Here is an 11,502-nt window from a genome sequence, read left to right as displayed (position 1 = left end):
ACTGCTGAGGAGGTGGGGGTCAACGCCCCTTTGGCCACAAAAATGTCAGAGTTAGTACCCCCCAGGATTCAGAGCCAGATATACCTGGGTGGAGGAGCCAGATGGATGGTCTAGGGCCTCTAGTGGTTTAGCATGGCTTGGGGTGGGTGCAGTGGGGTGAGTGATGAGTGTGTGATAAGTGAAAGAGGGGAGCAACTGGAGCCAAAGTCAGCACTACACTGGGCTTTGAAAGCCATGTAAAAGATGCCTCATCTAGAAGGCAAGGGAATCCCTGAAAGATTTTAACTGGTTTTGTCAGGGTGTCCACTTAGCATGTACAAAGGCACCCCATGTTTACTTTGGGGAGCCTCCTGTCTCAGTCCATGTGGTTTAGATGGGGCTGGGTTTACACCCCCTGTGTACACATACACCTAGAGTGTGGGACCCAGCTGTTAGAGATCTTTGGTTGCAAGCGACAGAACTGTTCTCCAACTAACTTAGAGTGTTAAAAAGGTTATGGAGGGATGTGATAGGAAGAACCAGAACTGGGGCACCTCCAGGGTCTTAGTCACAGTCCCCATTCTCATCAGGATATGACCCCCAGAAGCAAGATGGCTACAGCCGTGTTTGTGTCTGCATCACTCAGCCTGACTGCAAACCCAAGGAGCCCAAATGGCCCAGCTGGAAATCTGCCCACTGTTCACTGGGGGAGCAGGGCACTTGGGTTCACAAGCCCAGTATGATGGCACCCAGGGGGTGCAATGAGTCCCCCCGGCCCTGATGAAATAGGGTGCCTTGTAACCAAAGAAAAGGAAATGGATACTGGGTGGCTGAACACATATCCCTCCAACTGGATTGGTTCACTGAAGGATACTAAGCCAAAATGAATTCAAAAAGAGTCTTTTGGGGGGCTGGCTAGAATTATTGGGAAAGAATTGAGGTTCTCTTCTCTGGGGTTGGGTGGCAGGATATAAACCTAGAGCTGGGGCAGGGAGGTAGGTCATCCTTGCCACCACATGGGAATTTTCAAGAATGATGCAAAGAGAAGAAAGAGTGGAGAGAATAGATACATGTCTGATACCATTGTTGGGACACCTGGAACCAGTTGTGATCGTAGCTAAAATCTACCTCTGGATTTCTCAGTTACATGAGTCAAACACTTCTGCGTCCAAGCCTGTTTGTTTTGGGATTCTGTCACTTGCAAACCAAAATGTCCCAGCTGGTATGGTGGTGGAGGGTTTTTTGTTTTTTTTTTTTTTTTTTTTGTTTAATTGTTTTTGAGAGAGAGACAGAGCGCGCGCGCAGGGGAGGGGCAGAGAGAAGGGGAGAGAATTCCAAGCAGGCTCTATGCGGTCAGTGTGGTGCCGGACACTGAGGTGACTCTCACTAGTGCTCACCTCTGTACCCTGGGTATGAGCAGGGTCCATGAAGCCCAAGGCTATGGATCCAGCACTGGGTCTCCTCCCCGTACCACTTCTTAGTAGAAGTGGTGATGTATGCTCTCTGAAGACACACTGGGAGGGGCCATGAGTTGGGAGTGGCCATGCCTTGGTGAGCTGGAACAACATTGGGGTAACCTGCCTGCTCCAACTCTTGCCCACTACATGTGTGCTGTGCATTTCAGGATGTGGCCGGTGCCTGGACTTGTGTGTGCTTTCCGGGTTGAGCTGTATGTGTGTGTCAGCTGCTTGACTGAGCATCCTGTGTGCTCGGCCGATTGTGTACACCCGGTCTGCCTGCGTGCGCCCGTTCCGGACAGCCTATTGCCAGGAGCGGTGCAGAGTGGCGCGTGCTTTCCCTGTGCAGGGTGAACCCAGCGCCCCGCGTGTGAGTCTCCGCGCCTGAATCTCCGCGCGGCAGGTGGGTGCCAGGTCCTCCGCCTTCGGCTCCCAGGACAGCCTCCTCGCTGGCGAAAGGCTGGGGGTGGGGGCCCCCTGCCGGCTGCCGCGCGCGCGCGCGCGCACGCCGGGCTGGTACGCGCCGTGTACGCGCCCGTGCGCGCCCCGAGGCTCGAGCCCAGCGCTCGCAGCCGCCTTCGCTGCCACAGTCAGCTACACGGGGCCGCCGTCGCCGCCTCCCCCAGGCCGGGGGCTCTGTCCGCGGGGCCGGCACCACTCGCCCCGAGCCAGGAGGACGAGCTCGAGGAGGATGTCTGGGCTCGTGAGTACCGCGGCGGCGGCGGCGGGCCGGGCGGGCCCGGAGCGCGGGCAGAAGATGGTCCCGGGCTGAGCCCCTCCCCGCGGGCAGCTCCGAGCTTTGGCCCCGGGTCGCGGCCTCGGACCCCCGCCCCGGCCAGCCCCTCCCCCAGCCTACTCCGGAGGGAGGAAGGGAGGGAGGGAGAGGGAGGGCGCCAGTGAGCGAGGGAGCCAAAGCCGGGCGCGAGCCGCCACCGGTTCGCTTGGAAACGGTTGCCACAGCAACGGGGTTGCGCTCCCAGGCAACGCGGCTGCGGGGCGGCGACGCCCCCTCCCGCCCCTCCCCCACCCCACGCGGGGCCGCAGCCCAGGGGCTCAGGGGGAGTGGGGGTGCAGGGACTCGCCCTCGAGCGGTGGGGGTAATAACTTCACCCGTCTGGGTGTGCCTGCCTCCACAGCTCCTCGAAGATGGGGGTGGGGGGGTGAGCGGCCCCGTGGGCACGAGCTAGCTCCCACGTGGCTGCAGTCGTCGCAGCAGGGCTCTTGGGGTGGCTGCAAATGTGGGGGCGGCCCAGCCCCTGGGCCTGCCGCGGGAGGAGGAGGCTTGATGGCTGCGTCCGTCCGGCGTCTGTGTTCCGACACCCCCACCACCACTACCACCACTCGCCAGCAAAATGGTCTGACCCGAGTTGGGTGCCACAGAGGCGATGTTCCTTACCAGGGGAGAAGAAAGAAGCTTACGTCCCTCCTCCTCATGGCCAGGGCATATGCCAAACCGCGGCTAGGGCCGGTGATGGGTTTCTGCTCCACGTTCCAAGCCACCATTCTCCAGGGAGTGGTGGGAGCAGAGTGGGTAGAAGCAGAGGAAAAGGACATTGCTGACCCAGGGAAGCTGAAGCTCAGGCCAAATGGGAGCGCCCCAGCCCATTGTCTGGATCACAAGTGTCCCTTTCTTGTCTGAGCACAAAGCCCAGACTGTGCTGGGTGGCATGCAGGTTGGCCAGCAGGCAGGCCAGCGCCACATGGAGATGCGCTGTCCTCTAGGGGAGCTCCTCTGGGAGGAGAATGGCCTCTGAGTCAGAGGAAATGACCTCTGGCTCCTCTCCCAACCTCCCCCAGCCGACAGCGGCAGGGTGCTGGGGAGAGAAATGGTCCTCCTGCCAGCTCTCCCAGACCTGACTCAGCAGATGCCAGCCTCCAATCACAGACCTTGGACTCAACAGCCCAGTGACCACAACCACCATTGGGTTTCCTTTCCCATCCAGGGAAGTGTCCTGGGGCACCAGAGGTGACCGTTACCCCAGGCATTTGAGGCCTTGGCATAAGATGTCCTTAGACGGGTGGTGCCCGAACTCAGTCCTGAGTCTTGATGCTGCAGGCAAGAGTGCCCTTGGAATTATTCACAGGCTCCTTTCATTCTGTTCCTGCTGTGTGTTGAGTGTTCTGCATTCATTATCTCCTAACCTTAACAATTGTGCAGGTAAGTTTATGATCCCCATTTTAAAGATGAAGACTCCAAGGTTCAGGGAGGTAACGTGATCTCCCCAAGGTCACACAACCAGTAAGTGGTGGAACTCAGTTTTCAGTGAAGGTTTCTCTCCTGGCACAGCAGCTCTCTGCCTGCCACACACCATCTATTGCGGAAAAGAACTGTAGGGCCTTCTAGAGGAGCATTCTTAACTTCCTTTCATATTCTTCCAGTGAGGAAATTCCCTACGTCTTTCAAGCCTTAGTACACTTTTCCTTCTACCAAAATCAGCCAGATTCTTGCTCACCCAGATGTTCTATAGGACTGTGCTGCTGCTGGGCTGGCTCCCTTCCTCCATTTTCTCTCTCTGGGCGAAACTAAGGAGTGAGGGCTACCTCAGTTACCTGAGAACCCCCCAATGCCCAAATTCTTGGTTTTTGGGCTCTGTGGCCTGATCAGCTTGCAGCCCTAGCTGTGGTAGAATTCAGCAGAGATGGGCCCATCCATGTACTGCTGGCTACTGTGGGTGCTCATTTATAGTTCAGCTGGTGGAAACCCTTGGGCCTCTAGGGCCCAAGGAGCAATGGAATGAGTGAGGTGGGCCGGGGAGCTGCCCAGCTGCAGTTTATGTCACCATGTGAGAATGTGGACTTGGAATGACCAGATAATTTTTAAGATGAACCAAGAATCCAGACTTTTATGTAAAATCTCCTGGGTTTTAAATTTGGCAACTAATCAGGATATTTTTAAGAATTGATTGTGGGCCAACAAAACATGCCCATGAACTGTGTCCAGCCTGAGAGTCACGAGGCCATGACTTCTGGTCCATGGTAAAGCGATGGTAGTTTCTGCTGGACCACTTCCAGGTTTGTGTAGATATAGTACCATGGGCTGGTTTCCATATTTGAGCCTCTTGAGGCTGCGAAGTGTTGGCTTTTGGTTTGTCACATGCAGCTGTGTACACCAGTCTTGAAGTGTTTTCACTTCCCTCATCAGTTTTGCTCCACCGTTGGCAATCCTAGGCAGGTCTCATCATCCCTGTCTTACAGGCAAAGAAACTCCAGCTCAGACATGGGAACAGCTGGGATGGAGCCACACAGCCTAATTTGAACCCTAGCTCTCTCTTTAGTGCTCTGTGTGTTATGCCAGGCTGACTCTCTGAAGAGGGCATCTTCGTCTCCCCCCTCCCCCCCACCCCAGCCCCTGAGGTGTGGCCAACTCTCTTGGAGGGAGAGATGTGAGTACAGTAGACACTGAGCCACGCAGGGCCCCTCTGCCCACAGCTCTCTGTGACCCCGGTCTGTTGTCCTGTTCACAGTTTCCAAGCCCTGGGTTCCTGGCCCAGTGCCAGGGTTGGGTCACAGAGGTGCTACCTGTAGCACCTCTAGTACCTGTAGTACCTTGGCCTAACTGGAAATGAGGCTCTGGTAAGCTCTACGCCTGGCTGACTATGGCGGCAATCCTCTCTCTGGCCTCAGTTCGTCTGTCTTGGTGTGGGAGGATTGTAAAATTGTTACCAGTGCCTGCCTTCCTGCCAGGACAGTGGGCCTTGCAGTCACCTGGACTTCACAACCCCCTGGCTATGTGGGCCTGAGCTGGCCCAACTCCTTGTCTGTAGAATGGGGATGGCAGCAGCCACCTCCTGGGTGTGAGATAATGAATGTGAAGAGGCCAGCAATGGGACTGGCATGTGCTGGATATGCAGGACAGGTTAGCCATCCTCCCTCTACACACCACATTCTCTCACTGCTGTCCCCTGGTCTGAGTCTTTGTCCCTTCGCTTGACTGGTGGCTCTGAGTACCTTATGACCCAAAAACCCTGCCATCTGGGATTCCCTCTGTCCATTCCAGAGCCCCTCGCATATGCCTCCATTTTCTTTTATTCACATGGATGATGGGTCCTCATCTCACTTGTAAACCACCCTGTGAAGGTCGAGAGCTGGGTGATGGCTTCTCTCTCACTGACTTTTTGGTGAATGGCTGACATTTCCCAGGAGTGAATTGGATGCAGACCCAGCTCTTTTTTTTTTAAGATTTTATTTATTTATTTATTTGGTGGGGGGTGGGGACAGAGGGAAAGGGAGAGAGAGGAGCTGGAGCAGGCTCCATGCCCAGTGTAGAGCCTGACATGGGGCTTGATCTCATGATGGTGAGGTCATGACCTCAACCAAAATCGGGGGTCAGACACTTAACCAACTGAGTCATCCAGGTGCCCCCCGATCCATTCTTGAAGTGTTTCCTGTCCTGTGGCTATAAGACCAAACAGGGAACTAGGCATCTCCAGTCACTCCTACCAAGTGGTTTTGGAGCTGCCATCTGTGTGCCAGATGACAAGACAGATGCAACCTCTGGAGTCGCACACAGGCAACCGCAGCACACTTTGACATCCCTGGATTTCTCCAACCCTGGGGAGTAAGGCCACCTGGAGCTGACTTGTCCAGCAAAGTGACAGTGAGGCCATGAAGCTGAGTAGTAAGTGTGGGGGCAAGAGCTTCGGGGAAAGAAAGCACGACTTAGCAGTGCAGGATGGAAACACAGGCTGGTTGCAGAGGGAAGGGCACTGAGAGGTGAGGCTGAAGATGCCTTGGCAGGAGTTCATCCCAGAGGCCATGATCTAGGTCAGTTCTCTAAGTGTGCTCTCTGGACCACATCATCAGCATCTGCTGGGAATTTGTTAGAAATGAAAACTCTCGGGTCCAACCCCAGACCTACTGAAGCAAACACTGGGAGCAGAGCCCAGCACTCTGTTTTAACAAGCCCTCCCCATAGCTCTGACGCTGATTCAAGTTTAAGAGGCACGCATCTACACTGTCTTAAAGAGCTAGGCTGCTTCCTGAAGGGGTGGGAGTTGCCAGAGGATTCAGGCAGGAAAGGGCCTGGGGGAAACGACATTGTGGAAAGTGGGTAGGCTGAACAGGAGCATAGCATGGAAGTACAGAGGGCGGTGGCAAGCATGGTGACAGGGGCCCAGGTGAGAGATGATGGGGGCCTGGCGAAGGTAGTGGCAGGGGGACCAAAGGAAGTAGACAGATGAAGGCACAGTGCACTGAGGGTAAAAACAGGACTTAGTGGCTGGAGCAAATGGTGGGCCCTTTACTGAGATAAAAGATATAGTAGATTTTAAGGGTCTAAGATTACTGGGGTTCTTCATGCAGAGGAGCAATGTGGTAGATGCCCACAGCAGTGCACCAGGCACCAGAATAAGAAATCTGTGTGACCTTGGGTATCATTTGATTTCTTTGAGCCAAGTGCTCTCATCTGTCAAATGGGAGGAATGCTAACCTAGTTTGTAGGATGACTGAGAATGATTTGTGACATCCAGCCCTCAGGCAGGGAGCACCTAAAGGACATGCACATCTCTGCATCCCCAGCTCCGAAGCTGCCATCATCAGCACTAATGTGTGTTGGGCATCTCCAAGCCCTTTGCATGGACTAGCTCAGTTTTCACCATGGTCACTGATGGGGAAACTGGCATTACAGAGGTTAAGAAATTCACCCCCTGGGGTCTTGTTTGTGTCCCCCTGCTGTACCCCAGTGAGTGTGTGGCCTAAGAAAACATACAAAACAGTACACTCACAAACACTGTAAATAAATCAAGATGGAATCCTAAAAAAAAATGTTCAAATAACCTGCAAGAAGGTAAGAAAGGAGAAAGAAGAAACAAATCATAAAATGGCAGACTTAAGGGGGTAGGCACAACCCCTAGCACACAGCTGGAGTTGGACAAATGCGGTATTTGCTCTGGAGAGTCTGGAGGGGATGGAGAGGGTGCGTGACTGTGAGTAAGAGGTGGCAGGCAGGATCTGCACTGAAGGGCTCCCCAGACACAGGCAGGAGCCTGCACAGAAGTACGAAGGGGTAAAGGGACAGCTCTTTGAGGAAGATTGGAGAAGCCTGGTCTGTCAGGAAGAGCATCTGGAAAGGTCTCTTGACATTTATGTGTTGAGCACCTACTGTGGATTAGATGAAATGTACTAAGCAACTCCCTGTGGGCCAGACACAGGCCGGAGGGAGGCCTCTGGCAGGACCCATGCCCTCTGGGCCTGCCAGAGTACCACTGAGTGAAGTAGTAGCCTAAGAGGGAGTGTTTAGCATCAAACCCATGCCCACTCAAACTGGGCACTGGCGCCAGCATGACAGAGAGCGCCCTAATCCATAAAATATGGCAGTGATTCCTGCCTCCTTGCTGAGGGGCCACATTGGCACCCAGAGAGTCTTGGTTGTGGCCTGCCTCTGTCCACCTTAATGCCCAGTCAGCTGAGCTGGGCCCCTCAGGGCAGAGTCTCTGTTGTTTGTTCCTTGTTAACCTTGGAGCTGCCATCCCATTTCTCCACTCTATAGCGTTTTCCTACTCTTGAGCTGAGGCATGGTGGCCAGAAGCCCCAGGGCTTTGGTGCGAAGGAACAGAAAGGTATGTTTTGGCTACAAGCTGGCCAGTCAGCTCAGTATCCCCATGGCTGCCAAGTCTTCATGTGCCAAGTGCTCACATGCACTGGGCTCTTCATTTATGTCTCAGTAGTCTTGTAATGGAAAGTATTTTGACTGACTCTCGATTCAGACTCAGCTAAATCCTTACTCCTCCCCTTATCAGCTGTGTGACCTGGGGCAAATCATTTCTCTGGCCCTGTTTCCTCATCTATCAAATGGGCCCCCACTGAGAAGGAGGTATTACATATCATGTGAGATTCCAAATGGAAAGGGCCTAGAACAAGGCTTGACATGCAGTAGACAGTCCTTGGCAGGTATTTCTATTTCTAATTCAGCTAAACTCCTTCACCTCCAGTCCCAGAAGTACCTTTTCTGATCTGGAGCTATTCCTGCTCTGCAGGCCAAGGGGCCCCCTAGTTAGTGCCAGCTTCCTCAGAGCATTCCTGAAAATTCCTGTGGGCTCAGGAAAAGGAGAACAACAGATTTAATTAACTCCCAGTGACTGGCAGCATCGTGTTTTTATCTGGGCTGCGTCGCCATGGCAGCCTCATGGCAGGGTTGTGGAGGGGGCGGGTGGAGCTATTGTTCTTGCCATTGTCTGTTCTGGAACACAGGCCCAGGAGAAAGGGACTGGCACGGGGACCAAGTGGCACATGGCATAAGGCAGCCAGAGAATCAGACAGGATCCATCTGGGAGAAGTGTGGGGTGGCCCGTGGCCTGGCTTCCCCCCAGCTTGCTGCCAGAACAGTCTGAGACAGCTTGATGTGGACCTCCTGCTTGGAGCTCAGGCCCACCACGGCCCCCAGAGCTAAATGTGTGTGTGTGCCTTGGATATGTTGAGGATGGGGGGCTGTCCATGGGGCTCCTGGAAGAGGGGCCCACAAAGTAGCTCAAGCAGCAGCACTCTCCCACCCCTGGCTAGGGTTTTGTGGCCAGGCTTGGGTTCAAATTAAGGCACTGCCATCTGCCCTCTACACAGCTAATTGCCACCTCCCCATCCCCTCCGTCTGCAAAATAGGAATAACTGCAGTTACCCTAAAGGGTTATATGTGAAAACCCTGGGTATAAGGCATTCAAGAAGGGCACCCTTCTGTTCTGCGGGGGTGGTGAACAATCGCCTGCTACCCGTCACTCCATAGTCAGGGCTCCATCCTACATACCTCAGGATGCAAGGTTCCTCTCTAAACCCTGGCTGTAGAGAGGAAGAAGGAGGCAGAACTAGAGGCGCCCATGGGCCAGGTGATACACGTGCAAACGAGCTACTTTTCCTACCCTCTGCAGAAACGTAAAGGAATTGATAAGGCCTACTGGTGCTAGGAGGGTAGGGCCAATGAGGCTGCGAATTGGTAGGAGGCTGGGGAAACAGAGCTGGGATCTGACAGGCGGAGGCGCCTAGAGGAAAGGAAAAAAGGGAACAGCCCACGCCCGGACGTGCAGACAAAAGCAGGCCAGTGGCACGCAGTAATAGCCGGAACGACCCCTCCTGAGCCTCTTCTACAAGAGCGGCGACGACCAGGAGGCCCGCGGTGCGGACCTAGATGTTCCATGCTTTGCGCGGCCATGGGTAGGAGCGGGTACAAGGCCTAGAGCGGCGGATGCCTAGGGCTAAAGCTGCGCGTCGGTGGGCTGCTTGTGGGACTATAGGAGGTGGGCCACCCTTTCCCCGCCGCAAAGCAACCGCGCAGAAACTCCTCTTCAGCGCCCTGAGGGTCTGTCCACGGGCCTCTGAAACCCTTTCCGAGCTGGGGTACCCCGTGGGGTAGCGAACCTCCCTTGAGTACAGAGGCCGAGACTGGCCCTCGCGCGCCCTCTGCTGGCCTGCCTGGAGTCCCCTCGGCTCAGCTGCGGCGGCGGCCGGGTCTCAGATCCGGGAAAGCCCTACCGGGGAAACCTCGAGGTATGACGTCATCCCCATGGTGACGTCACCGCCCCGGGGGGAGTGCGGGGGTTCCCGCAGAGGAGGCTTCCCCAGAACTGCGCAGGGCACGGGCGCAGGCAGGGAAGTCGTCGGGGCTGCAACGCGCCTTCACCGCGCCCTGTGTCTGTTCTACAGGTCCCGCGCGGCCCCGGGTGAGGCCCACCCGCGCTCCCACCGGCGCCATGGGAAGGAGCGGGCGCCGCTGCTTTTGCTCCCCACCGGCGCGCGCACGACTTGAGCCCCGCCGCGAGCAGCCCCCGGCCGCAGGTCCCCGAGTGACGCTGGCGGCGCCTGGGAGCGTGGCGCGGGCCCGGGGCCACGTAGAGGAACCCAGTGTCCAGTGAAGCAGCCGAGGACCCGCCCGCCCCGCCGCCGCCATGGTTATGTCCCAGGGCACCTACACGTTCCTCACGTGCTTCGCCGGTTTCTGGCTCATCTGGGGTCTCATCGTCCTACTCTGCTGCTTCTGCAGCTTCCTGCGCCGCCGCCTCAAACGGCGCCAGGAGGAACGACTACGTGAGCAGAACCTCCGCGCCCTCGAGCTGGAGCCCCTCGAGCTCGAGGGCAGCCTGGCCGGAAGCCCCCCAGGCCTAGCGCCGCCACCACCACCGCAGCGCGGCCGCCTCGAGGCGCCGGCGCACGCGCATCAGCACGTGCACGTCCACCCACTGCTGCACCACGGGCCGGCGCAGCCACACGCACACCCGCACGCACACCACCACGCGCTTCCTCATCCGCCGCCCCCGCACCTTTCAGTGCCGCCGCGGCCTTGGAGTTATCCGCGTCAAGGTAAGCCCAGACCTCTGCCGTGGGCAACGAGGGCCACTGAGAGGTGGGCGGGATCACTACTAACAGGCGAGCCTTCCATGGGACAGCCTCCCAGAGAACCTAGGAGGTAGCGGGCTGGGCCTGGGGTTGGCAGCTGGCCGGAGGCCAGGGACGGGTGGCCTCACCCTCGGAACATTTCCCACTCCGCAGCGGAATCGGACATGTCCAAGCCACCGTGCTATGAAGAGGCGGTGCTGATGGCCGAGCCGCCGCCGCCCTACAGTGAGGTGCTCACGGACACGCGCGGCCTCTACCGCAAGATCGTCACACCCTTTCTGAGCCGCCGCGACAGCTCGGAGAAACAGGAGCAGCCGCCGCCCAGCTACAAGCCGCTCTTCCTGGACCGGGGCTACACGTCAGCGCTGCACCTGCCCAGCGCTCCGCGGCCTGCGGCCCCCTGCCCTGCGCTCTGTCTGCAGGCGGACCGTGGCCGCCGGGTCTTCCCCAGCTGGACCGACTCGGAACTCAGCAGCCGCGAGCCGCTGGAGCACGGAGCTTGGCGCCTGCCGGTCTCCATCCCCTTGTTCGGGAGGACTACAGCCGTATAGAGGGGCGTCCGGCGTTCCGGGCCTCACCCGCGAACTCGTGGCCTGACTGCGGGGCTTTTTAAACGCTTCCCTTGGACTGCGGGGAGGGGTGGGGAGGGAGGGATTTCTTACCCCGTTTGTTACATTTTGAGGATAATAAAGGTGTGTGATCTGGTTTGGTACAAGCGGAGGGGCCACCCACTGCTAGCGCCCAAGGT

At 56.9% G+C, this 11,502-nt stretch overlaps 1 protein-coding gene across 2 annotated transcripts; it reads left to right on the top strand.

Annotated features, from left to right (window-relative positions):
• Positions 1-1,603: 1,603 nt before the first annotated feature.
• On the top strand, positions 1,604-11,385 carry PRR7 (proline rich 7, synaptic). 2 transcript variants are annotated; one of them, XM_047866145.1, is made up of 3 exons: positions 1,604-1,839; positions 10,065-10,718; positions 10,908-11,385. In XM_047866145.1, the coding sequence occupies exons 2-3, from the start codon at positions 10,307-10,309 to the stop codon at positions 11,303-11,305; spliced, it is 810 nt and encodes a 269-aa protein (XP_047722101.1). In that variant the 5' UTR covers positions 1,604-1,839; positions 10,065-10,306; the 3' UTR covers positions 11,306-11,385. The 2 variants fall into 2 exon arrangements, with proteins under 2 accessions (XP_047722101.1, XP_047722091.1); XM_047866135.1 differs by lacking the exon at positions 1,604-1,839 and adding an exon at positions 1,856-2,139.
• Positions 11,386-11,502: the final 117 nt, after the last annotated feature.

This window comes from Prionailurus viverrinus, chromosome A1, assembly GCF_022837055.1.
Source record: "Prionailurus viverrinus isolate Anna chromosome A1, UM_Priviv_1.0, whole genome shotgun sequence".
NCBI lineage: Eukaryota > Metazoa > Chordata > Mammalia > Carnivora > Felidae > Prionailurus > Prionailurus viverrinus.
This window is presented reverse-complemented; position numbering and strand designations above follow the sequence as displayed.

Coding starts and splice junctions, on each gene's coding strand:
- PRR7 (XM_047866145.1), top strand. CDS start 10,307: ATGGTTATGTCCCAGGGCACCTACACGTTCCTCACGTGCTTCGCCGGT. Junction 10,719..10,907: donor TTGGAGTTATCCGCGTCAAG/GTAAGCCCAGAC, acceptor CCCACTCCGCAG/CGGAATCGGACATGTCCAAG.